General features: G+C 44.4%; 1 protein-coding gene across 4 annotated transcripts in view; it reads right to left on the reverse strand.

Moving 5' to 3' along the window:
- Window positions 1-591: 591 nt before the first annotated feature.
- Window positions 592-27,556, reverse strand: part of NLGN4X (neuroligin 4 X-linked) — a 375,796-nt gene continuing 348,831 nt past the window's right edge. For all 4 annotated transcript variants that reach the window (XM_065916280.1, XM_065916276.1, XM_065916277.1 and 1 more), the window contains 3 exons: window positions 24,505-24,690; window positions 16,637-17,426; window positions 592-4,332 (listed from right to left, as the gene is read on the reverse strand). In XM_065916280.1, the coding sequence (XP_065772352.1) occupies window positions 3,480-4,332; window positions 16,637-17,426; window positions 24,505-24,690 (1,829 nt within the window). In that variant the 3' untranslated portion in view covers window positions 592-3,479. The remainder of the gene's footprint in view (window positions 4,333-16,636; window positions 17,427-24,504; window positions 24,691-27,556) is intronic.

Below are 27,556 nucleotides of genomic sequence, written 5' to 3' on the forward strand. Positions count from 1 at the left end.
CCTGACCCAGGGATCAAACTCAGGTCTTCTGAAATACAGGCAGATTCTTTACCGTCTGAGCCACCCGGGAAGGCCTGGTGCATGGGAAGCCTGGACAAATTTGCTCTGAAAGTATAGCAGTAATCTTTCACCTCCTGAGTTGTATTCAAATAAACTTCTTGCTGTCGGACATATACCCAAAGGAGGCTTTCAGATGGAAAGTTTTAAGACACGACAGCAAACAAAACCCAGCAAAACAAGAAGCTGAGGTCAAAGCAATAAACCCAAGCCATTTCATCTCAGGAAATACCCTTCTTGTTACCAATTTCACCGTTCGGAGCACCCGTGTTCAGCGTCAGGCCAGGAGAAATGTCCCTCTTGGGGACACAAAACGTGTTCCCCGGGACAAACCACAAGAAAGCGGTCCACATTCGACTGAGTTTACCAAGGATCATCTACATCAAATGTATCACTTAGCTCTGAAAGCGAGAAAGACGTGTGAAGCAGGGAAAATAAATACGACAGGCCGCCTCCAAAGAAAGAATGGACGCGTAATTATTTGCACAAAGCATTAGAAAATACTGTGATATTTTATTATTAAAAATGCTGCTGAAAAGTTTATACATATGTGTCCAGCCATATATATCTTCTATCATTACTTAAGGCAAAATCAAAAACAAAATCGCAAAATAATAATCCGAGAAACCATTAAACCCTGCGTGCCAGTGAAGTTCAAGAATAAAAGCCTAGGAAAGTTTTTTTTTTTTAACTTATTTTTTTTTCTCATTTTTCTCTTTTTTATAGATAGCAAGTATATTTTATTCTCATAGAACTCTATGAAGATTCTATAACTTCTTTCCATGTAGAAATAAGATATCATTTAAGGTGTATTAAATTGCTTTTGATCATAACCCTTTGTAAAAGCTAAAGTTATTCACTTAACAAGAACTCTTTTTTTTTTTTTTTCCTTATCCAAATGTCACAAGCCTGATACATTACTGTGCATATTGCTAGCAGAAGACGATTGGAAATACTAAACAAATACTGGAATTCACATTACAAACATACCGGTCCCACACGGCTGTCGAATGCCACTTCCTCTGCCGTTTTCTGGACAGCCTATGTGTCGCCTAGCTGGGGTCATAAATACATAGCTTGCAGAAACGGTCTGACAGGAGCTTTAAAACAGGATGAACAAAAAACCTTACCCATGACACCTCTTAGCTCCAAGAGTGTGAACCTCACTCTGTGCAAAGTTGGGATTAGGTACATATTCACGTACGTCTATACACAGACTCACTCTTAAAATCTGAACCAAGATGAACAGCAGAATTTACTGGGAGATTGGTCTGCACTGACTTCCTAAGAACTCTGCTTTTCCGGGGGTTGGGGAGGGGCGGGCATTTTCTAAGACTTTGAAAAAGTACTGCTACAGTTTTAGTCTAGGGGTTCCAATAATCAAAGATTGCACCAAGGGACAAAGAATTTGGACTGTCTTTCTTGAGAACGTGCACTTTAGCTGGGTGGCTCTGATAACCACGCCCCGAGACATCATCTTTGGCTACTATTTCCTGGCGCGGCAATAGGTTTTTGAAAGCCAAACCGTCAAGTCACCGTGGTTGCTACACTTTCCCTTGACAACACCTGCAAGAGATCCCTTAAGGAAAGCTGAAAGGACGATGAGAAAAATGACACGGTGTCAGAGGCGCCAAGATTCTCATCCCCACCTCCCCAGTGAAGAATGGCTGAATATTTCCGTGTGTTATCTTGACAGTCCAGCCATTCTGTTACTTCCTGGAAAACCCCACACAAAGCACTTGCAGTATTCTGTCCCCTTCCCCGGCTTCCTCTCTGTGATCGTCACGGATCAGGGACGGATACACAAAATGCACAGAAGAGAATCGCTTCAGACAAGCATATGCCTTACCCCATAAATGATAGAAAGAATTAAACAACAACAACAACAAAACCCGCTTACTGATCAATAAGGGGCCTTACCAGAAAGGAAAGACACATGCCCCCTCCTTCGATCTGATTAGCTAGGCTGAACAGGTATTTCTGCAGCTGCCGGGGAACAGAGTCCTATTGACTCAGCAGACCTCGGGCCCACCAAACACAAGCTCTCTTTCTCCCTTTGGGCAGGACCCGGGGGGTGGGAAGCGACTCTTGCTTAACAGATTCAAAGAGCCACGACTACAGAACTGAGAACCGCATTCTGTTCCCCGACCCCCTCCCCGCCCCTCCCCTCCCGGGGCCCTGTGATTTCTCTGCATGTGACTGTTTGTAATTCAACAAGCTTTTAAATAGACTCTGTGGAGCTGGGGATCCTTCTTCAGGGGTGGGCAGGGTGCAACGTCATGAAGCCTTTAACAACACAAAAAGAAAAGTTTGCCTTAAACAAAGAAAAAAAAAAAAACAGTCTCCTAAGAATGCCATCGCATGCACTTTCCAGCCCTAAAAACAAAAACAAAAATTAAAAAATAAAAAATGGGGAGAAAGCCCGGTCACAGGGACGGTCAGAGTCCGCCGTGTGACAACCGTATCCTCCTACAAATGAAACACCTTAGAAATTCCCATGTCTGTTGGCCACAAGGATTTAAGAAGAAGCCCCCCCTGTGTGTCTTGGAGGGAACAGAGGTGATATGACTAATGTATATACCGATTTATATACATACAGATCACAATGGAGAGTACAACCTTGCTAAAAGCTCTTTCAAACTGAAAACACCAATAAAAGCGCTTTTTTTGTTTTTTTTGTTTGTTTGTTTTGTTTTCTTTTTCTCTCCGTGTGTGTTTGTTTAAAACTCACAGCTATATACATTTTCTTTCTTTCTTTTTTTTTTTTTTTACAAAGTTTCTTAAATATAGTTCAGGCTGGCAAAACATCTCTTTGCACAGAACTCTAGGTATGTAACTGCATAGTCCGTTCGTTCATTTTAATAATAAAATTCTACTTTTCCTTGTTTTCTGGATTACTGCTCCGTATGCTAGGTAAAAGCCCATAGACTCTTTTTTTGTTGGTTTTTTTGTTTGTTTTTCACTTAAGGAGAGCCATCTGTCGTGTGGCACATAAAGAACTTTATTATTATTTTTTCAACTGTGATTTAAAAAAAAAAAAAATTGGTGTCCCTGGCTGAGTTCCAGAAGGGTGTCACGGGTGGAAACGCCCAGGTCCTCGAAATGTCGACGTCCTTGTCGCTGCGAGCTTGGATGGTGGTGGGTCTTCAAAGCAAGAACTGTTACCAGCGCATGGATAATAAGGTTTCACATTTCATAGGGCCGCAGGTTGATCTCGTGGTGCCGGGAAATGCCAGCATGGGAGGTCTGCAGAGACACGATGGTCGCCCTTTGGGGGTTTCTGTGTGTGTGTGTGTGAGAGCGTGTCTTAAGCCAGTGGGATGAAACACATTCCTTGTCTGGAGATGGTGCGTCTTGGCCGGTCTTCCAGTTGCAGGGGCCCTGGCGAGAGGGCGGGGAAGGGGGCCGGGAGGTCTGCAGAGCTATACCCTGGTGGTGGAGTGTCCGTGAGGGATGTTTGTGCTGTTCTGGCCCGCGCTGAAGGTGTTGAACGTGTGCAAAGGCTGCATGCCCGTGAGCGTGTTGGGGATCATGGTGATGGTGTTGGGGGTCATGAGCGGGATGTCGTCGGGAGAGCGGCGGAGCGTGAGCGTGTAGTCGGGCGGGCAGGTGAGCCTCAGCGTGTCGTGGGCCTGCAGCGACTCGCAGTCGTGGTCGTGTTCCAGCTGCTTCATCTGCAGGGACATGATCTCCTCGTTCTGGATGTGCGCGATGTCGTTGGCGGCGCTCCGCTGCGGGCTGGGGCGCCGGTGCGTCTCGTGGCGCCTCTTGTCCTTCTTGTAGTAGAGGGCGGCGAAGGCCAGGATGTTCAGGAAGAGCAGCGAGGCGCCCACGGCGATGGTGACGCTCAGCTCGGTGGAGTAATCCCTCTTGGTCTCGATGAGGACCGTGGTGTCCTCGGGGCCCGTCTTGTGGGGGTCCTTGGCATGCTTGGGGTGGCTGTTGGCGGGGGTGATGGCCGGGCGCTTGGTCGTGGGCCAGATCTTGGAGGGCGACCGCCGGGTCCCGTAGGGGAAGGAGGTCATGTCCGGAGGGGGCACCTTGGTGGTGGTGGACACGTACTGGAATATCTCGTTCAGGTTGTGCAGATGCGGCACCAACTCCAGCCAGAAGGCCACTTTGGTGGCTCGGTAGTGATCCCGCACGCGGGGCTTCAGGCCGATGTGCAGATAGAGCTGGTCTTTGGGGTTATACTTGGACCAGGCCACTTCCTCGAAGCGGTTGGGTTTCGTGTGAATGAACTTGGTGTCCTGCGGAACGGGCTGATTGGGGTCACTGAGGACAGAAGGGAGACAGAAAAAGAGGAGAAAACAAGGTCACGCTCTTCTGCATGTCACAGGTCAATGTTAATCATGCGAAATGAAATTGCAGTCAGATCATCTCACATGTTTATCCGTTCGCACAAAGTACCGAAGTGGCAATGAGTCTGCTCTGGTTTAATCCACATGTGCCTACCGTTCTGGCTTGGCTGTAAAATCCCCTCTGACCTTAACCTTTAAAATAATTCCCAATGAAAATATGGTACCTTTTCTATAACATTTCTGTATTTTTAATGCATCCACTTGTCTTCCAAGGTCAAGCAGGAAAACCTGGAAATTTTTTGGAAAACAAACGCGTGTCTTGGAAATACTTCACCATTTCAAATTTAAACTACTCTTGTTGGAATATTTTCAGCATTTCAGGCTGAACTACTTTTGGAGTCACTAACCTCAACCAGAGAGTGACCAGCCCCCACAAGGTGGGACAGTGGGCATTTGGCAATACCTGGAGATGTTTCAGGTTGTTACACATGAAGGATGGTGCCATGAATGAAGATAGATACCACAATGACTGTCAAATATTCTCCAGGGCACAGGACAGCCACCACCCCGCCCCCACAACAGCAAAGAAATTTTTCATCCCGGATGTCAACAGTATTAAAGTTGAAAAATCCTGATTTAGAGATTGTTGTCCAAAATGTATACCTTCTCTTTCTTCCTCAAGAACTGCTTCTTAGGTAGATGGATATATATTGCAGTTATAACAACTAGAATAGGTTAAAAATGCAAAAAAAAAAAAAATCTGGCTTCTGCCATTATAAAATGTTAATAAATAGAACTACGCATCCACTGTTTGTGCTCTATTGGAAATACACATATAACTTGAAAACCTTTTGAAGAGTGGGTCACGTGAGGATCCAATAACATTCCATTGATGTCGTAAGTTTGACAAGACAGTGTTTTTAGACATGCTGAAGTCAAGGACTTGAGGAGAAATATCACACGATGCAGTAAATTGTGGGTTTTTATAGATTTCAAGTATACTCGGCAGCTATGAACCTGATATCCCCTGTGATGTACATGAACGGCCACAGGCAGAAGGATAATCATTGATATTTAAAGATTCTCCACAAAACATGGTACTTGAAACATGGTTGCCATCCAACTTTTTTTTAAGGTAACAGAGAATATATATTCTCAAAGATATATTTCAATTTCTTCCAGTTTTTTCTTTAGGCTTGGTAAAGTGATCTGTAAAACAGATTGTGTCATGTTTGCTGGTTTGGAACATCTGAGATGGTGCATGATAAAAGGTCACCTCGTGGACACCAGTGAACTCTCAGAAGTGGTGTGCAGACCTAGCTTGCCCAGGTCTAGTGCTGTGGGTGCCCTCACCTCTACCTTCCCAGCAACACCTTCCTGGGAACACACTTACAAAGCCACTGCCTCTTTGCTTATGCGCCAGAAGGCTGGGGTACCGGAAGGTTCCACTGGAAGACCTAACGTCTGCAGACGTTCCCAGCTGGCGTGCAGGCTTCAGGTGATACCCTTGACCCACAGATGCAGGTATTGCCATAGGAACGGCTTTAGTCTTCAGTCTGACGCTGTCAACATCACGAACATACATTAAGCTCTCTCTCCCGCTTTACAAGTCGGGAGACCTCGAGCAAATTCTTAAGCCCCTCTTTGCCTGATCTATAAACTGGATATGAATATTGGGATTGGAATTAAGTGAGGAAGCCGTAATATTCCTGGTGTAAAGAAAGACCTCATCGATAAGTCAGAATACTTGCAAACTGGCAGGGAGAGGAGACTATATAAATAATATACAGATATATCCACAGTATAAGTCCCATGTGCTCACTCGCCCAGCCGTGACCAACCCTTTGCAACCCCACGGACTGCAGCCCACCAGGCTCCCCTTTCCATGGAATTTTTTCAGACGAGAATCCTGGAATGGGTTGCCATTTCCTCCTCCAGAGGATCTTCCCGACCCAGGGATCAAACCCACATATCTTCTCTACCCTGCATTGGCAGGTGAGTTCTTTAACACTGCACCACCTGGGAAGCCCACAGATCTTATACTGTATACTTTATACAGCATTTACTGCATAAAAGTATACTGTGTCCTAGCATATATGGTACACTATATACTGTACATAGTATCTGCTGCATAAAAATACTGCTTATATGATACACTGTAAACTGGATACAGTATATACTGTTTTAAGCCATATTGCGTATGTCATAGCATATATGCTACATCATATACTTCATATAGCTTATGCTGTGTCAAAGTGCACTGCATACAACAGTATATATGTGTTATATGGTATACTTTGTATATAGTATAGTATACTTTATATACTTATACAAAATTTTATACACTTATATAAACTATAAAGTGTATCTTGTACCATAGTATATACAGTATACTATTCACTCTGTATAGTACATACTATTACTATATGAAAGTATACTGTATACCACAGTATTTATGGTATATTATACAGTATATATGGGCTTTCCTGGTGGCTCAGATGTTAAAGCATCTGCCTGCAATAAGGGATGATCCCTGGATGGGGAAGATACCCTACAGAAGGGAATGGCAAGTCACTCAAGTACTCTTACCTGGGAAATCTCATGGACAGAGGAACCTGGCGGGCTGCAGTCCACGGTGCTGCAGAGTCGGACACGACTGAGCGACTAACTTCCTCTTCACTCTCACATACGCTGTATGCCACAGTATATGTGGTACTTTGTATGTTTATCATCAGAGATGGTTATTTAGCATCACTGACTCAGTGGACATGAATCTGAGCAGACTCTGGGGGATAGTGAAGGACAGGGAAGCCTGGTATGCTGCAATCCCTGGGGTTGCAAAGAGCCAAACGTGACTTAGCAACCAAACAACAACATAGTGTATACAGTATACAGTGTATAAAAGGATACTATGTATATCATAGCTTATATGGTTCACCATATACTGTATATAATATATGCTGTATCACACAGTATATGATATACACAGTATATCACTGTGCATGGTATATACAGGATATATTGTATAAAATTATACTGTATCCTGGGCTTCCCTGGAGGCTCAGACTGGAAAGAATCCACCTGTCATGCAGGAGACAGAGGAGACTTGGGTTTGATTCCCGGGTCGGGAAGATCCCCTGGAGAAGGGAATGGCAACCCACTCCAGCATTCGTGCCAGGAGAATCCCATGGACAGAGGAGCCTGGAGGGCTACAGTCCATGAGATTGCAGAGTTGGACACGACTGAGTGACTAACACTTTCCCTTTTCCCATACTCTATACTATAGCATTTCCTGCATACTATATATACACACATATAGATGCATAGATACATATATGACCTGCAGATATGGTTACATATGTGGCAAGCAAGATAAATAAATTGCAACTGCTGTGTTCCTGTTAGTGACATGAAAAAATATAATAAAAACTACACTATAAGCCTTCTTATCCATGTGTTCATGTATAACCGTTAACGTATTCTAAAATAATCTGCTTTTGTGCTTTTATTTTTACATGTTTTAGAAAAAATGTTGGATGCAATATAGCACCTCGCATTTTCTTGAGTCTTCTGAAATAAAGTGCTGGAAAATTCCTATTTAATTGGACCTGCCGTGGAGACATTTTTATAAAATAAAACTCAGAAAAAAAAAAAACAACTCAGAGGCTGAGAGTAAGAATTGATTTTTATTGTTCTAAAAGCAATGAAAGGGAGCGAGGATTCCTACTGTTTTTGAATTGATCTGATTTCACAGAATCAGGCCTTCCAACACTACTGACCTTTTATTAAAGAGACGGCATCTAGGAAAGAGTCTTCATGTTAAATCTTTGGCTATTTATATATATTTTTTTTGGCATTTGGTGTACATTTGAAAGGTAAGGAAAACAAGTTTATTTTGTTCTCACAGAATAAAGGATTTTGAAAATCTAGATAAGTACGCTTTAGCCCCAAAACAATCTGTTAAAATTCTTGGCGATGCACCGTCAGAAGCCTTAGACGTAGATAAACTCGAGGCGCTTATGGAAGGAAGCTCATCACTTTCCCGTGTCAAACACTCCAAAGAAAGCAAGATCTGTAGGTGGAGTACCAGGGCCTTGTTTTTTTAGACTTTCCTTCAGCACATGGTGTTGTTTAATTCTCACAGGCAAAACTAAAGATTAACATGATTAAAGAGAGAATGAAACAAACGTATCTTCTTTCTAAAGGTCCATTTCACCCGTCATATTTCACTTGTAGCATCATCTTGGCAGTTGACGGTTAAATGCAGGTTCGGGGTCTTGTGGATCATTTTATTTGGGAGAGACGGGTAACATTTCTTTACAAACACCAGTGACCCTTCTGACAGGCTCCTCTGGAAGTTGGTATGAGGTTTTCCTCACGCCTAAAACAAGGTCATGCTTGACTATTTTTCCTTAGACGTCTGAGAAGAAAATTACCCCCTACACCAAGAATCATGTGTTTTGGTCCATCCCGTACCGCAGGGAGTGATGTTCTCTCACTGAGCTTAAAATGCTTTGGGACAACAAAGGTCACTTTTAACATCAGACTTGGGCTGCAACTGTTTCAAAGCCATCTTCTCTGTTTCTTGAGGTTTGCAAAGATTGCTGCAAAAGCAGATGCAGAAACTGATCAGAGAATATGAGCAAAGTCAAGAGTAGAGATGGCATCTGAAAGCCAATACAAAGCATGTCATTCTACCCACTCGACCTATACCAGTATACTCAGACATACTGGAATATGTTTGCCTTTCCTACATCATATACATTGGCTTGTTGGCCAAGCTCCTTCCCAACTCTAAATTCCATGAGGCTCTGAGTCTTCAAGGTAGAATACTTGAAAATACCATTCACGGCTGTGACTCCTGTAGGGACTCTCATTCTGCCCTTTTTATCCAACACACAGAAGCCAAATTGCATTGGTCCTTGATGGACAAACACCTGATTTCTAGTGACTGGTTAGGACCAACCCCATCCCGTCTAAAGAGGGGGAATCCGTGACAAAGAGCTGCAATCTGTGTGATCATTCGTCAACCTTGGGATGAACTCTAACCTTTCCTTGACAGTACTTCTCATGTATCATGGAGCACTCCAAGGCGCTTAAAATACTTAAATTAAGCTCTAGCTTAATACTTAAATTCTAGCTTAATACTTAAATGTTCTGGTGTCACTTTTTTTTTTTTTCCCAGCACTGTTTCGTTTGAGTCTTCTCACCTGGATAATTGAAACGGTCTCCTAGCAACAAGAGCATCCTCTTCTGTCCTCCTTCCATCCTTCCCTCTTCTCTTTCCCTCCATCCTTCCCTACTTCCTTCTTCCTTCCCTGCTCCCCGGCCTTCCATGCTTGCTACACACACCATCCCCACATTGTTTTTCTGTGCTTAACAAAGAGTCTGTGCCGTACCAGAAGTGTGTAGGTTTATGCCTACAACTGAGGCCAGAGCTGTCAGCTGTGGTCAAATGCAGAGCAGCCAAGGCATTCACTTCATGTCAGCAGAGGGATGAGCAACTAGGAACACGGGATGCTGGTAGCAAGGTTCAGCAGATCTGAACTTCCACCCACTGATCACATCTAAACGTGCTCCAGTTCAGGACAATCCTTTCTTCTCAGCCACATGTTGAGACAGATGTGTGAGATGATATTCTTATAACCACAGGCTCTCCCTATGCCCATGGGAAGCGGAGGATGGTAGTCAAGTGTATTCAGTCATGTTCTGAGGATCACTGCCTCAAGATAAGGTGTGAGACCCCTCATGGCATCAGGGATGGTTTATCCATGGCTGCTCCCTGAGGGACATCAGATAAGGTGTGACACTCTCATGATATTAGAAATGGTTTATCCCATGGCAGCTTCCTGACTGACAATAGGTAAGGTGTGAGACCCCTCAGGACATCAGGGATGGTTTATCCATGGCTGCTCCCTGAGGGACATCAGAGAAGGTGTGAGATCCCCCAGGGCATCAGGGATGGTTTATCCATGGCTGCTCCCTGAGGGACATCAGAGAAGGTGTGAGATCCCCCAGGGCATCAGGGATGGTTTATCCCATGGCTGTTTCCTGAGGGACATCAGAGAAGGTGTGAGACCCCTCAGGGCATCAGGGATGGTTTATCCATGGCTGCTCCCTGAGGGACATCAGAGAAGGTGTGAGACCCCTCAGGGCATCAGGGATGGTTTATCCATGGCTGCTCCCTGAGGGACATCAGAGAAGGTGTGAGACCCCTCAGGGCATCAGGGATGGTTTATCCATGGCTGCTCCCTGAGGGACATCAGAGAAGGTGTGAGACCCCTCAGGGCATCAGGGATGGTTTATCCATGGCTGCTCCCTGAGGGACATCAGAGAAGGTGTGAGACCCCTCAGGGCATCAGGGATGGTTTATCCATGGCTGCTCCCTGAGGGACATCAGAGAAGGTATGAGATCCCCCAGGGCATCAGGGATGGTTTATCCATGGCTGCTCCCTGAGGGACATCAGAGAAGGTGTGAGATGCCTCATGACATCAGGGATGGTTTATCCCATGCTGCTCCCTGAGGGACATCAGAGAAGGCGTGAGACCCCTCAGGATATCAGGGATGGTTTATCCATGGCTGCTCCCTGAGGGACATCAGAGAAGGTGTGAGATCCCCCAGGGCATCAGGGATGGTTTATCCATGGCTGCTCCCTGAGGGACATCAGAGAAGGCGTGAGACCCCTCAGGATATCAGGGATGGTTTATCCATGGCTGCTCCCTGAGGGACATCAGAGAAGGTGTGAGATCCCCCAGGGCATCAGGGATGGTTTATCCATGGCTGCTCCCTGAGGGACATCAGAGAAGGTGTGAGACCCCTCAGGGCATCAGGGATGGTTTATCCATGGCTGCTCCCTGAGGGACATCAGAGAAGGCGTGACACCCCTCAGGATATCAGGGATGGTTTATCCATGGCTGCTCCCTGAGGGACATCAGAGAAGGTGTGAGATCCCCCAGGGCATCAGGGATGGTTTATCCCATGCTGCTCCCTGAGGGACATCAGAGAAGGTGTGAGACCCCTCAGGACATCAGGGATGGTTTATCCATGGCTGCTCCCTGAGGGACATCAGAGAAGGTGTGAGACCCCTCAGGGCATCAGGGATGGTTTATCCCATGCCTCTCCCTTTTTGCAACTATGGTGCCACATTCTCCATAGCAGGACCACTTTGGCAGCCCCCGAAGTGAAAAGGCCTCTTCCACACATGGCTGCTCACACCATTATCCTATTCTATGTAAACAGTTAAATAAATTGAAGTACTTTAGATAAATAACCAGTTGTATCATCCATTGGCAAACACCTCGATCACCATCTCTGCCATCCACTCAGTCTCCCGTTTTCTGGTTAACCACACCACTGAATAATGGTCCTCCCCTGACTTACATCTGAAATTGCACATTTGCAGTGTAGGTCAGACGAAGGTCTGAGTAACTTCCTTGTAAGATGACTCGAGTCACTCCCATGGCCTTTCAAACGAGTTGTGAAAACTCACTGCATTAACATCTCCAAGGATGATCTCAGCCACGTTCCACGCAGACCTCAGGAGCAAAAATAGCTCCTGCTTGGATAAAGTCCAGATTGTTGAGACTGACATCCAAGGCCATCCATCAATCTCACCTTGCTACCGCAAGTGACATCTCTACCTGAAGTTTTAGACTCTGGTCAGAAGATGGGGCTATTCCTCCAAGCTAGGTCCTTATTTCTTCTGCACCAGCGACTTTAGTGACTTTATGAAATCCTAAAGTATCCCAAACACACGCCACTAATGGCCAGAAGAGTAAACTGGAGCACTGATCAAGTCCAAGTTTTTTGCATCTCCAAGACTATGTTCCTCAGATGAGGGGCATGGACCACAGGCATCTGACCCAGTGATTTTAGGAAATGGAATTACAGCATCAAAAACCACTCAACACTTTACCCTGATATTCTGATTATAGTTAAAATAGATCTAGAAGATGAAACAAATTCCCTCCGATAAACACTTTCAATATATAGAAGCAATTCAATTTCCCTAAATGAATAAACAAACCAAACAAACAAAAAAAAGTCTTACATTAGAAAAAAAGAAAGCACTCAACATTTCAAACACTCAACATTTTCAAACACTCAACATTTTCAATCCTTAGTTGCTCAAAGATTCTGGTTAAAGTACCCATTTCGTGCAAGTATTTCTCTACCATCTCATGGCATTAATTAATTTCCTTTACCTTTTTCTTTCTTTTTCTTTTTTATAACAGTAAGAGAGAATTCATCTCAGAGCCTCTGGCAGGCGAGAACAGCTAATGAGAGTTTAATGGCTTTATTTGGATTTTTCAGTTTTCTTTAATGGCTCCGTTAAATGGATGATGAATGATCCTAGCTTTCCATTTAAGAAAGTCATGTAAAAACTTTTTTTTCCCCCAAAACACGTAAGAGAAATAGAAAGTGGGTGGCTCTCACAAAGGTAAGTCACAGTGTCATGGAGTTATGATGGGTTAGGGTGTTTCCATCATGGATGGGCATGGCCACAGTGCATGGAATGTTTGTGTGAATGTTCTTTGCTTCAAGGGAAGTCAAAACTTGCCAAGAGCAGCCGCGTATCTGAGTTCCCTGATATAACTGGGCATTTGTCCTGCCTTTAAAAGGAGCTATGTACAGAAATGCATCCCCATCAAATTAAGACATGCTTAAGTCTTAACCCCCAGGTCCTCGCAGGGTGATGTTCTTGCAAACAGGGTCACTGCAGACGTGCCCTCAATCAAGGGAAAACGAGGTTATACCAGGACTTCCACTGGTGAGGACTCTGTGTTTCCACCGCAGAGGGCCCAGGTTCGACTCCTGGTCAGAGAACTAAGATTCTGCAAGCCAAGGGGTGTGGCCAAAAATTTAAAAAAAAAAAGAAAAAAGATGAGGTCATATTGGAGGAGGGGTAGACTCCTAAACCCATATGATTGGTGACCTTATAAGAAGTTGGCCATTAACAAAAAAAAAAAAGTATGGAACAATGGCATCTGTGGCAATGTGGGGCATGGACCTATGTGGAGGTCATCGTATGAAGTGAAGTCACAAAGAGAGAGATAAATACCACATGATATCAGTTATATGTGGAATCTAAAATATGACACGAATGAACTTAGCTAGGAAACAGACTCATAGACATAAGAGGACAGACATGTGGTTGCCAAGGAGGAGGGGAATAGTGGGGAAAAGGATGTGGTCAGAGTTTGGGATTAGCAGATTGAAACCACTATATACAGGACGGATAATGCAGAGCTTAGGGAACTATACCCAATAAACTGCAATAAACCAGAATAAGGGTTTCCCTGCTGGCTCAGTGGGAAAGAATCCACCTGCTGATGCAGGAGATGCAGGTTTGATCCCTGGGTTGGGAAGATCTCCTGGAGGAAGAAATGGCCACCCACTCCAGCATTCTTGCCTGGAGAATCCCATGGACAGAGGAGCCTGGTAAACTACAGCCCACGGGGGTCGTAAAAGAATCAGACATGACTGAAGAGACTTGGCACACAGAAGATGTATTGAGCACTTCTGTCAACTAAAAAAGAAAAAAAACAGCTATACATGTGCTAAATGAGGAGGGCATGGCAACCCACTCCAGTACTCTTGCCTGGAGAATCTCAGGGACAGAGGACCCTGGCAGGCTACGATTCAGAGTCGCAAAGAATTGGATGTGAATGAGCAACGAAATAAGAAAAGCAAAAACAGAATGAAAAAGAAGATGAAAACCCATTAGTGTATATATAATATATATATATATATATATAATATATATAATTGAATTGCTTTGTTGTACAGCAGAAATTAACACAACATTGTAAACCAACTATATCTCAATAAAAAGAAGAGCTTGGCCATGTGAAGACAGACATGCTGACAGAGGACCAGTGATGAGAGACCCAGAGCTTGGAGAGATGTGGCTTTAAGTCAGGCTGAACCAAACAGTGCCAGCAAGCCCACCAGGAGCTGAGAATCATCACAGCAACACCCTCCGACAGGTCTTGGATGGAGGTCAGCCAGCCCCACCTTCAGCGTGGACTTCAAGCCTTGAGAACTGTGCGATAGTACATGCGTGTCGTCGGGAGGCCAACAGTTTTTGGTGCTGTGTTGCAGAAGCCCCAGAGATCTAACAAACAAGGCCACGTAAAAACATTGACCACTTCCCGACTTGACTCAAATCATCTCCCCCGCGGAAGACAGATCCTGGCGGTGACACATGAGCATCTCTACCTGCGGTGGCGGTCACCTTCGCTGCTTGCCCGCTGTCTTCCTTAGATCAAACTCCTAAACTGGGAGCACGTGAAGCGGGCCTTCACACACAACGCGTGCAGCTCAGAAAAAAAACTCGAGTCTTTTCCGAGGAACTTAAAACTGAGAAATCCCACTTCCCACCAGAGAATATTTGGAAACATGGAAAAGGAGGCTTCTCAGCTGACTCGGAAGGTAAAGAATCTGCCTGCATTGCAGGAGACGTGCGTTCTATCCTTGGGTGGGGAAGATGCCCTGGAGGAGGGCATGCAACCCACTCCAGTATTCTTGCCTGGAGAATCCCATGGACAGAGGATAATGCTGGGTTATGATCCACGGGGTCCCCAAATTTGCTAACCCTCTGCACCTCCCGTCATCCTCTCACCAGGGCTGGGTGAGGCTGCAGCGTGGGGGCCCAACTCGGCTCCCAACCCACCCCTCCTCCGCAACGGTGGTCAACAGGAAGATTTAGCATCTTCATTTTAAATTCAGAACCAGGAGCTCAAGGTTAATGACAGAAGCACACACAGGTAGAACACGAGGACACCTCATTATTTCCCACAATCAGGTTACTCGACAAGAGAAAATGAGGAGATTCCGTGATACTGGGAGCTGCTTGAGATGCTGGGGAGTGTTTTATTTCTCTGTCTTCAGAGAATCAGCCCCAGGGAACGTGGGTGGACCCCACTGCGTATGTAACTCTGGTGTATTTTCTGCTGCATTTAGCCAATGAGCTTTCTATATATGTACGTAGAGAGATATACAGATAAATCTAGGCAAATATATGAAATTTATATATAGTAATGAAATTAAAGCGCATACTTATATATAAATTAAATGAATACATTTGCAAATATACATGAAATAAATGTATAAATATTTATATTTATAGACAACATAAATAAAATATATTTGTAAATATATATAAATAAATCCCATAACTCATATGGAGAAATGTTATGTGAGTATATATATATATATATGTGTGTGTGTGTATATATATATATATATATTATATATGCACAAACAGGATTTCTCTACACTTATGAATTAAGTGGTGGCTCAGACAGTAAAGAATCCACCTGCAATGTGGGAAACCTGGGTTCAATCCATGGGTTGGAAAGATTTCCAAGAGAAGGGAATGGCTACCCACTCCAGTATTCCGGCCTGGAGAATCCCACAGACACGGGAGCCTGGTGGTTTATAGTCCACGGGGTTGCAAAGAGTCAGACACAACTGAGCGACTTTCACTATAGCCACCATTTTATGTGGAAAGACGTATATAATATATAGCTATATGATATATACAAACAGTATTTCTATGCATTCATTATCAGATTTATTTAACCCCTCAGCTATGCACTAAAGACAATTTCCCTGGGGCTCATGTGTTTTGATAACCAAACAACTGACCAAACAACTCAAGATCCTGTGTAGACTGAAACTCCAGTCTATGTTTAACGCAGTTTAACATTCGATAAAGCGTTTAACGTTGGATAAAACAGCCAAGTACGTCCAAATCTCCTACAAGATAAGGCACTAACTGGATTTAAAACTCCAACTCAACTTTGAACGGAACAACCAAGTATGTCTAAATCCCGAATAAGACAGGGTTGTACCTACCTTTGAAACTCCAACTCAACTCTGAGTGGAATAGCCAAGTGTGTCTAAACCCCCACCAGAGAAGGTCCAAGCCCGAGATTTGAAACTCCAGCTTGACCTTCACTAGAATAGCCCAGAATGTTTAACTCCTACCCCAGCATGGACCTCGTGGAGAATTTTCAACATGGGAGGGAGCACCGCAGTTAAAAAAAAAAAAAAATCTGGTTTTACAAGAAGGATTCAGGGGTAAAATAGAACTGAGGTCTCCTTCTATGTTGGGGGGGGGCGGGTGGTGGAAATGACTATTCTCATTACTGGGTGGCAGGTGCATGCCTGCCTGTGGACTGTGGTCGAGCTGGTCATGGAAACTACATGCATTAAGGAGGAACCAGACTGGGCAATAGCCTGATGGCGCGTGGGGAGGAGAAGCACGTACCCGGTCTTGGCGAAGTTGGTCCAATACGTCATGACCACCGCGCTGAGCATCACGTCGTTCTTGGAGAAGTTGCAGCTGAAGAGCTCGGTGGGGCCGATCATGGGGATGCCGAAGACGTAGGGGACCTCGTCGCCGTGGGCCGAGTCGGCCCAGCTGGGCTTCATCTCGCTCTGGCAGTGGTGGTAGAAGGCATAGAAGTAGGTGGGCGAGCCGTACTGGGCGTGCAGGTCCGCGGTGGCCACGGCGGGGGCCACCCACTGGTGGTCCGTGAAGAGGGCCACCAGGGTCTTGCGGCGCGTCTCCGGGTTCTCCTTGTCCGCCCAGTCCGTGTACATGAACTTGATGGTCTCCCGCAGCGTGTCTTTGCCCTCCGGGTAGCCGTACAGGTTGTCCACGAAGTTGGAGACGGAGAAGTCGAAGTCGTTGGGCGTCACGCCGTCCTCGTGGTCCACGATGCCGTCCACGAACTTGAGCCCCTCGCCCTGGTTGACGCCCAGCATGATGTCGTAGTTGAGGAACTCGCCCTGCTCCATGAGGATCTGGGGGTCGTCGGGGATGACGTCCCCGTCGATGACGGGCCCGAAGGAGATGTGGTAGGTGGCCGGCGTGATGGCCTGCTGGATGAGCTCGCGGTAGTTCTTGTTCCGCAGGCACTCCACCATGTCCGTGGTGTCCAGCATGTTGCAGCCCACCTTGTCGGCCAGGATACGCGTGTACTTGGCGGGCTGGTAGTTGACGGCCCAGCTGGACAAGGCCGTCCCGCTCTGGATGATGGCCTTCTGGAAGAGACCTGCAGGGGACGACATGGTGGACACGCAGATGGAAAACCCCGAGACACGGGAGGGCAGCCTTCCAGCCGGCCAAGAAGGCTCTGCCTGTCCCGCCGGGGCACGTGCGTTTCTGCATGCGGGAGCATTGCAGCCCTTTCACCACCTCTCTCTCTATCATCTCTCTCTGGTTCTTGGGCCCTCCGCTCCCTCCTCTCGCTGGACTTGAAGGCTGCTCTGTCGCAGACACACCACAATTTAGGAACCTGAAGCTGCATTTACACTCTGGAGGCGGTGGTCCAAAAGATACAGTCCCTCTCCTCTTCCCTGACTATGTACCGTACGGCTCCATCCTTAGATGTTATAAATAAAGCTTCACATGGTGATCACACCCCCTCCATCCCCTAAAACATGCTTTGTGGGTGTAAGAGGTCAAAGGCCGTATCGGGTACTACTTTATTGTGCAGAGGGTTTGGGGGGATTCCATCAACATCAGGTTCAGAGCATGACATTCTGGAATGCGTTTTTATTTCCACGCTCCATACACGGAAGTCGCTAAAAAATTTGCAATTAAAATAAATCCATTACATTAGTTATTCCTAAAGAAACCTCCACTCGAATGCCCCCACTAAAACATACTTTCTTTTCTGAAAAAAAAAAAAAAGTCATTAATCTCAAAATGGCATCCATTCAAAACCCAGACTTTGGTACAATTTATCCTGCTGCATTTTAAACATGTTCTCTGGTGAGAAACGTTTTGCAAACTTTTAGGCTGTTTCACGAGTAAAATTTTGTGTAGCTTAAAATTTACCATCCGATCAGTCTAGTAGTGAACGTCCAGAGATAAATAAAAGTATTTTTAAAAAATGTTTTTTTTTTTTTTTTTTTTTTTGATGTGGACTGTTTTTAAGTGAAAGTGTTAGTCACTTAGTCATGTCCAACTCTCTGTGACCCCATGGACTATTGCCCGCCAGGCTCCTCTGTCCATGACATTCTTCAGGCAAGAATCCTGGAGTGGGTTGCCATTCCCTTCTCCAGGGGATCTTCCCAAGCCAGGGATCAAACCTGGGTCTCATACATTGCGGGAGGATTCTTTACTATCTGAGTCACTGGGGAGAGTCTTGGTTGAATTTGTTACAGTATTGCTTCTGTTTTCTGGTTTTCCTGCTGTGAGACATGTGGGATCTCAGTTCCCTGATCAGATATAAAACTCATACCGCCTGCATTGGAAGGAGAAGTTTTAACGACTGGACTGCCAAGGAGTGTCCATTAAAGTCTGCTTTTTGCTACTCCAGTACAAGAGATGAAGGGCTATAAGATCACGGTATTCTATTCCTCATCCCTTCTTGCCTTTGCCCTGAACCCCCGCAGGATCTAATCCCAGTGCCTCACAAGTTGTTGGGAGAATAAAGCATTCAGCCTGGAGTCGACCCGCTCATGTCCTGTCCTTGTTTAGGGTCCTACGTGCAATCAAGGATGAAGGAAATATCACTGCCATCGGGAAAAATGCAATTCTAAAACTGGAGGGCTGCCCTCCGAAGACTGAAACATGAAATGGATCTGGCTTTGCCCAACACACCATCAAGCTCATCTGGTGGCCAATTTCCCAACATTTATCATTCCACTGGAAACAGGCAACTATTGACTTATACGTCTGCTTCTCAGGATAAATGTCTTAAAGCAGGGGTCCTCAACCTCTGGGATCTAACACCTGATGATCTGAGGTGGATCTTGATGCAATAAAAATAGGAATAAAGTGCGCCATAAATGTAATGAATGCTGTTTGAATCATTCCAAGACCATCCCCCAGCCTCTGGTCCTTGGAAAGACTGTCTTTCATGAAACTAGTCCCTGGTGCCAAAATAGGTTGGGGGACCGCTGCCTTAAAGCATCTCAAGGACACAGTGTCCATATTTGATCTAATAAACACAGTCATAAATCAAGACAACCGGAATTAGGAAAAATGCTGCTAGAAGGAATGTATTTTTTTTTTCTCTCTCTCTCTTACAACTGTTGGCTGTGACTGAGGTAGTGGTGTACGCATATATATTTGTCAAGGAAGCGATATTAATATAACCTGTGATAAAACTCAGAAAACTGGAGAAAATATCACCTATAGTTCATACTATAAAAAGGGGAGTTACTTTAATAATTTTAGTATCTTTCCTTCTTGGTGTTTTTCACCCCACAGGTCTGAACACAGTTACTTCTTGTTGTTGTTCAGTTGCTAAGTCGTGTCCAGCTCGTTGCGACCCCATGGACTGCAGCACGCCAGGCTTCCCTGTCCTTCACTATCTCTTATAGTTTGCTCAAATTCATGTTCATTGAGTCAGTGATGCCATCTAACCATCTGATTCTCTGCCACCCGCTTCACCTTTTGCCTTCAGTCTTTCCCAGCCAACGGAGTCTTTTCCAATTGTGTCTAATACCTGGATAGTACATTGGATGTCATAATTAAGAAACTCTGCCTGCTCCATCAGGGTCTGAGAAGTGCCTGGAGTGGCATCCTTGTCCGCAACAGGGTCAAAGGGAATGTGGTACCCGGTCAAGGTGATGGTTTGCTGAATGAGCCCTTCACACTGGGTGTGCCAGTCTAATGCGTTTTTTAAGCACAATCCTTGAAGCCAATTATCATTCCTTTGAGTAAACGCACATGTTTCTTATAACGTTATTATCTTTTCGGTTTTGTCGCTTTTTCTTTCATTCTTTGCTATGAGAATGCTGTGGTGGACGTTTCAATGAGAATACCTTTTTCCCTTCTGCATGTTGATTTCATTAAGCGCTGTCACTAGAAGTGAAATTTCAAGGTCAGCAGTCCGGGTATGTTTTGAATGGTAAATCCTGATTCTATAGAGCTGGATTATAACTGGAGAGCTGCTTTGTAGAAATGACCCATGCAAGGCACTACCATAATCACTTCTGATCTATTGATTTAAGTGATTAACACTCTTCCTCCATTAGTTTTGGCTGACCTGTGTTTGATTACTGCTGAGGCTGGACCTGACCGTTTTGTAAATCGAGAACTGTGATGACAGCCATTGACAAATGGGAAAGTATAATTATCTTCTGAAATGGTATAGGAATTGTTATCACTAATGACCTAACGTACTCATTTTTCTTTTCCTTGTTGAATAAAAGGTTAACAAAACATAAGCCTTTCATTCAACTCCTCCACAGTCATTTTAAAATAAGAATCAAGAAATTCAGATTTCATTTGCTTGACTGAGTATGAATAGAATGCTAGATTTCTAATTAAAAAAAAAAAAAGATAACCAACAAGTCACAGAGGTCTCCTGTATAGTGCAGGGAACTGTAGTCAATATGTTGTGATAACCTATAATGGAAAACGATACACATATACACATATGTGTATACACATACAAATGATATGCATATACACACATGTATAGTTGAATCACCTTGCTGTGTACCTTACATTGTAAGTCAACTATACTTCAATAAAATATGCATATTAAGAAAAAAAGACATTCAGACTTCAGAAGACTTAAAAATCATCATCAATCACACATTGCTAATGAAGCCATCAATGCAGAAACTTGGCCACAACTGTGCAGGTATCAAAAAAAAAAAAAAAAAAAAAAAAGATGCTGTCACACAACACAATTATACTTCCCCCCTTTTTTTAGCACGTTTATGTGGTACGTTTTTTTTTTTTCATTAAAGACACTTTATTGGCGTATGCTTGATGTCCAATGTTGCATCAGTTTCAAGTGTCCAGCAAAGCAAATCAGTTACACATATACATAATTCCACTCTTCTTTAGACTTTTCTCACATAGGTCTCTACAGAGTGTTAAGCAGGGTTCCCTGTGCTATACAGTAGGTTGTTAATTAGTTACCCATTTTATTAAGAGTAGTGTGGGCTAAATAAAAAATAAAAAATAAATAAATAAATAAAAAATAAAACAAACAAATAAATAAATAAATAAATAGTGTGGGTATATGTCAATTCCAGTCTGCCAATTTATTCCTCCCCATATATCTGCAAAGAAATGTCTTTATAAAGAAAGACACATATTTGTAAAGAAAGCTAGTAGTCGGTGCAGGAGATATAAAAGTGTCAGGTTTTACCCCTGGGTCAGGAAGATCCCCTGGGGGAGGAAATGGCAACCCACACCAGTATCCTTGCCTGGAAAATTCCATGGACAGAGAAGCCCGATGGGCTACAGTCCATGGGGTCGCAAAAGAATCAGACATGACTTAGCAACTAAATAGCACATATTTTTTAAAGAAAGATGCATCGTTTTAAAGAGAAATACATATTTTTAAAGAAAGATAGTGCTGGACTCTTTAAAGAATAATAATTCCCTTAAAGTTCAGGTGGTTTTGATATACATAGTTTCACCATAGATATGGTGAAATTCTTAAACCAGCCAATGACAGAGAAGGAAATATAACCCGACCCTGAAGATTCAGATTATGATTGTCAACGTTCACCTGCATTTGCAAAAGTATCCCAGGTCTACACTTTTTTATTTTGTTGTTCTTTTTGTTTCATTTTTGAAGGAAGTGTCAGGAAGATCCTGACACAGCAGTTATTACACTGCTTCCAGACCTCCTGCATCCAACTCCTGCTCATTTCTATTTTAAAAATCTCTTAAAAAAAATAAAAATCTCTTATGTGTCCAGCAACAATGGACCAGAGGGAATCACCTTGAGTTAAGTTTGTAACAAAGATCTGAGTCTATGAACATATGGCTGCAAGCTGCGTTTATCATGAAACCTACGAATCTGCAGCCATCATCCACATAGGAATTTCGTCTAACACTTCCTCTTCCAAGTTTAAAACTGAAGCTAATAACATTTAAAGTTAAGCAAATAAACTCAGTTAGGCAAATGCAGGGTGTAAGCATTTCTATAGAAGTCATTTTCCTCCAGTGGTGGTAAGCAACGGCTATCGGTCATAAGTCTAAGTGAAAAAAATATCTTGTTAAAATCGTTAATAATACTGTTTGTTGTGTTTTGGTTGCTCAGCTGTGTCTGACTCCTTGCGACCTCATGGGCTATAACCCACCAGGCGCCTCTGTCCATGGTATTCTCCAGGCAAGAACACTGGAGACAGTTCCCATTTCTTCCTCCAGGGGATCTTCCCAACCCAAAGCTGGGTTCCTGCTTTGGCAGGCAGATTCGTTACCACTAAGCCGCCAGGGAAGCCTATACTGCGTGTTTAAAAGTTGCCAAGAGAGGGGATCTTAAAATTCTGATGAGAAGGAAAAATAGTTTTTAACTCAATGGTGATGAATGTTAACTGGACTTATGGTGGTGGTTGCTTTGCACCATATACGAGGATCGAATTTTTACCTTGTACACTTGATAGCAATCATTATTTTAAATATATATTATTAAATATATATAATGCAAGTACAAGTGTTAGTCACTGTCATTTCTGATTCTTTGCGATCCCATGGAAGCCAGGATCTTCTGTCCACGGGATTTCTCAGGAAAGAATATTGGAGTGGGTTGCCATTTCCTTCTCCAGGAAATGTTTCTAATGGTATACATCAATTATACCTCAATTAGAAAAATCAGAAAGCAAGCCAAGTTAGAAAAGGATGTGGATACGCATCATCTGGGGCAATTTCTTCTTTTTTGTAATTAATTTATTTATTTGGCAGTATGGTGTTTCCCGGTGGCTCAGTTGGTATAGAGTCTGCCTCCCAGTGCAGGAGACCCGGGTTCAATCCCTGGGTGGGGAAGATCTGCTGGAGAAGGAAATGACAACCCACTCCAGTATCCTTGCCTGGAGAATCCCAGCGACAGAGGAGCCTGTTGGGCTACAGTCCATGGGATCATAAGGAGTCGGACACGACTGAGTGACTAACATGTTTTCCCTTCCCTGGGTCTGAGTTGTGGCATGCTGGATCTAGTTCAGAAATCCCTGGCTTCCTGCACTGGTTGTCTGGCGTTTTAACCACTGGACCACTAGGGAAGTCCTCTGGGGCATTTTCTACGGAGGTTTCAAGAGGCAACACAGCTCCCCCTGCATGCGTCTTGGATAAGAACTCCAAAGGTGTATATATATTCTCCAAAGTATACTCCAAAGTATACTCCAAAGGTATACATATATATACACTCCAAAGGTATATATATGTACCTACCCACAACTTCCTTGGTGGCTCAGATGGTAAAGCGTCTGCCTACAGCGCGGGAGACCCGGGTTCAAATCCCTGGGTCGGGAAGATCCCCTGGAGAAGGAAATGGCCAGCCACTCCAGTATTCTTGCCTGGAGAATGCCATGGATGGAGGAGCCTGGTAGGCAGCCCATGGGGTGGCAAAGAGTCGGACACGACTGCGAGCTTCCCTTTCTCTCACTTTCACCCGCCCGAAGCCCCCTGTCATCTCCTAGTCCACCCCATCCCTCTCGGTTATCACAGAACACTGCGCTGACTTCCAGATGTCACCCGGCAAATTCCTCCTTGCTGTCGGTCTCACATGTGGTCATGTATATGCCACAGAGGATGAGATGGCTGGGTGGCTTCCCCGATTCAACGCACAGTGAAGGTGGGCAAACCCCGGGAGATGGTGAGGGACAGGGAAGGCCGGCGTGCTGCGGTCCCCGGGGTCACGAAGGGTCGGACACGACTTAGTGACCGGATAGCAACAACAGCAATGAATCGGTAGGATCCCACGCTTCCATGCTATCCCGCATAGTATGCCTGGGGCTGACTTACGCTGAGGTATGCCAGGGGCCAACACAAAATTGTAAAGCAATTAAAAAAACAAAAATAGGTGTGACAGATCAGAATCAAAGCACAGGACAGAAGTCCGGCTTGGGAATTTCTTTGGAAGATCACTGCTTCCCATTATTTTAATTGCATGTTATCATATATATGTAATTGGAGAAGGAAATGGCAACCCTCTCTAGTATTCTTGCCTAGAGAATCCCATGGACGGAGGAGCCTGGTGGGCTGCTGTCCGTAGGGTCGCACAGAGTTGGACATGATTGAAACGACTTAGCGTCAGGAGCAGCAGCATATATATATATAATAAAATGAAATGATATCAATATTTTAAAAAAAGAACTCCGTGGGGTTCACAGAGGGGTTCCGCTCTTGACCCCGGGGTCCCCTGCTCTGCTTACCTTCTGAGTAGTGAGATAAGGTCAAGAGGCTGACGCAGGAGGCGCCCGCGCCCGAGCCGAAGATGGTGACCCTCTTGGGGTCTCCCCCGAAGGCCCCGACGTTCTCCTCGATCCAGCGTAAGGCCTGGATCTGATCCAGGAGCCCGTAGTTGCCTTTGGCCGCCTGGTCGCCGGTGCTCAGAAAGCCTGCAGAGGAACACAGGAGATTTGGGGGTCGTCACCTACAGGATATACGGCCACAGCCTCGCTGCTACTTGGAAAGATGTTTCATGGGACACTTTGTTTCTTGTTTGCTTTTTCTCTGTATATATAGAAGCAACAGAGTTGCACCTTTTCAGGGCAGAAAGGGTTATATGATATAAACGATAGTTACAATGGTTTTTGTTTCTATTGAAAAAGAAAGTGAAAGTCGCTCAGTCATGCCCGACTCTTTGCAACCCCACTGACTACAACAATCCATGGGATTCTCCAGGTCAGAATACTGGAGTGGGTAGCCCTTCCCTTCTCCAGGGGATCTTCCCCACCCAGGTCTCCTGCATTGCAGGCAGATTCTTTACCAACTGAGCTACCAGAAGCCCTGTTTCTTTTGACAGTATAATGAAATGTCTCACCGGGGCTTTGTATGGGGTTGATATATAAGGCAAAATGAAACTAAAATATTCACGATATGTGACAGTATGGGAAACCTATACATTTTAGAGGCTGGCAGTAAAGAGTCCACCTGCAATGCAAGAGATGCTGATTCAATCCCTAGGTTAGGAAGACTTCCTGGAAAAGGCAATAGTAACCCATGCCAGTATTCTTGCCTGGGAAATCCCAAGGACAGAGGATTCTGGTGAGCTACAGTCCCTGAGGCCGCAAAGAGTCAGACACGACTTAGCAATTAAACAACCACATTCATTTTAATAGATTCAAGTCATTACTCTTGTGTGTATCTAGCTTTTCCTTGGAAAAACAAAACAGACTTCAAAAAGAAAAAAAAAGCCTACTTTTTCAGGGAAAAATGTCTATGTGGCACCAGACTTTAAGATTGCGTACACTGTGTATAAAATTGTGTATAAGATTGTGTGCGCTGTGTATAAACACAGTACAGGTTACCTTTTGGCCATGGACATCCTCATAAACATTTCATTTAACTCCCATTCAACGCACAAATTTCAAAGGAAATTAGAACTATCATGACATGCCACTCTTACAAAGTTTGGAATGCATCTCTCCTTTTCTATATTAAAAAGGATATTACAGTTACATGCAGAAACTTACAATTTTTTAATCTCAGCCAAAAGGCAATGCATATTCAAACCTCCCCAACTGTCCCCCCAAAATAGCATGGACTGCGAAACTTTCTTTTAAAAACTAGGAGGATTTTAGTTTTTAGTTTTAATTTTAAAAAGTGTAGCTTAAGGAATGAGATATCACTCAAGGCATCAGATCCTAAATGCCACCTGAAAAGCTGCAAGGAAGACCATCTGGGCATTCTTTGTAGCAAAATGATCAGCTTTTTGATTTTTGAGATCACATGCCCTTTTGGGTTCACACTGCAGAAATATCTTGACCTGGAACCCTCTGCTTTCCTCTGATGCTGGAAGTCTTTGTATGGGACAGACAGATGGTCTCTCGCTCAGATTTAAAACTATGAATATTTTATGAAGCGTCCGCCGAGCTTAAAGACTAGCACAAACTTTAATCCAACTTTACATGCAAATCTGTCTTCAGTAAGCCTTCTGGGGGGCAGAAAAGAGTCATAAAAAGTTCTCCCCCCTCTACCTCCCTTTCTTAGATGACCCTACACAAAGTCCCAATGTATTTCCTCTGTGTTGTTGGTATTCAGTTGGAAGTTGTGTCCGACTCTCTGTGACCCCATGGACTGTAGCATACCAGGCTTCCCTGTCATTCACTATCTTCGGGAGTTTGCCCAAGTTCATGTCCATTGAATTGGTGATGCCATCTAACCATCTGATCCTCTGTCGTCCCCTTCTCCTCCTGTCCTCAATCTTTCCCAGCGTCAGGGTCTCTTCCAGTGAGTCAGTTATTCCCATCAGGTGGCCAAAGTATTGGATCTTCAGCTTCAGCATCGGTCCTTCCGATGAATATTCAGGACTGATCTCCTTTAGGATGGACTGGTTTGATCACCTTGCCATCCAAGGGACTCTCAAGTCTTCTCCAGCACCACAGTTCAAAAGCATCAATTCCTCGGCACTCAGCCTTCTCTATGGTCCGACTCTCACATCCGTACATGACTACTAGGAAAAGTACAGCTTTGACTACATGGACCTTTGTTGGCAGAGTGATTTCTCTGCTTTTTAATACACTGCTCAAGTTTGTCATAGCTTTCCTTCTTAGCAAGCATCTTCTAATTTCATGGCTGCAGTCACCATCTGCAGTGATTTTAGAGCCCAGGAAGAGAAAATCTGTCATCGCTTCCACTTTTCCCCCTTTATTTTCCTCTCTATTGCAAAGGCTATGATAGTGACATATTTCAGGGACTGCTTATTAAATACGCAGGGCCTGTAAGTACAGTGTTTCTATGAAGACAGACTATTTAGGACTGAAAATAACAGAAATGAGAACCAATGCCTTCAAAGACATCCCTAAGCAAACATGGAGGGCTTCCCAGGTGGTTCAGTGGTTAAGAGTTCAGCTGACAAGCAGGAGGTGTGGGTTTGATCCTTGGGTGGGAAGATCCCCTGGAGAAGGGAATGGCAACCCAACCCACTCCAGTATTCTTATCAGGGACACCCGCTGGACAGAGGAGCCTGGTGTGCTTCCTCTGGGGTCCCAAAGAGTCAGACACGACTGAGCAACTGAGCGTACAAGCAAAGCCGGCAGCAACCCAAGAAACCCCAGAGTACCAGCCTCTCAAAACCTAAAACAAAATCGTAAAGGATGAGCTTACACCAACCTATGGGAAGGAAGGAGTTTACCTCCCCATAGTTTGCCCATGTACTTATGCATAATGGGGTGTGTGAACCAGGAGGGGATTGGGAAATAATGGCCTGGTTTAAAAAAAGGCAGCAAGAATGGTTTCCTTTGCCATTGTTGCTCGGAAATT

Source organism: Muntiacus reevesi, chromosome X (genome assembly GCF_963930625.1).
Source record: "Muntiacus reevesi chromosome X, mMunRee1.1, whole genome shotgun sequence".
NCBI lineage: Eukaryota > Metazoa > Chordata > Mammalia > Artiodactyla > Cervidae > Muntiacus > Muntiacus reevesi.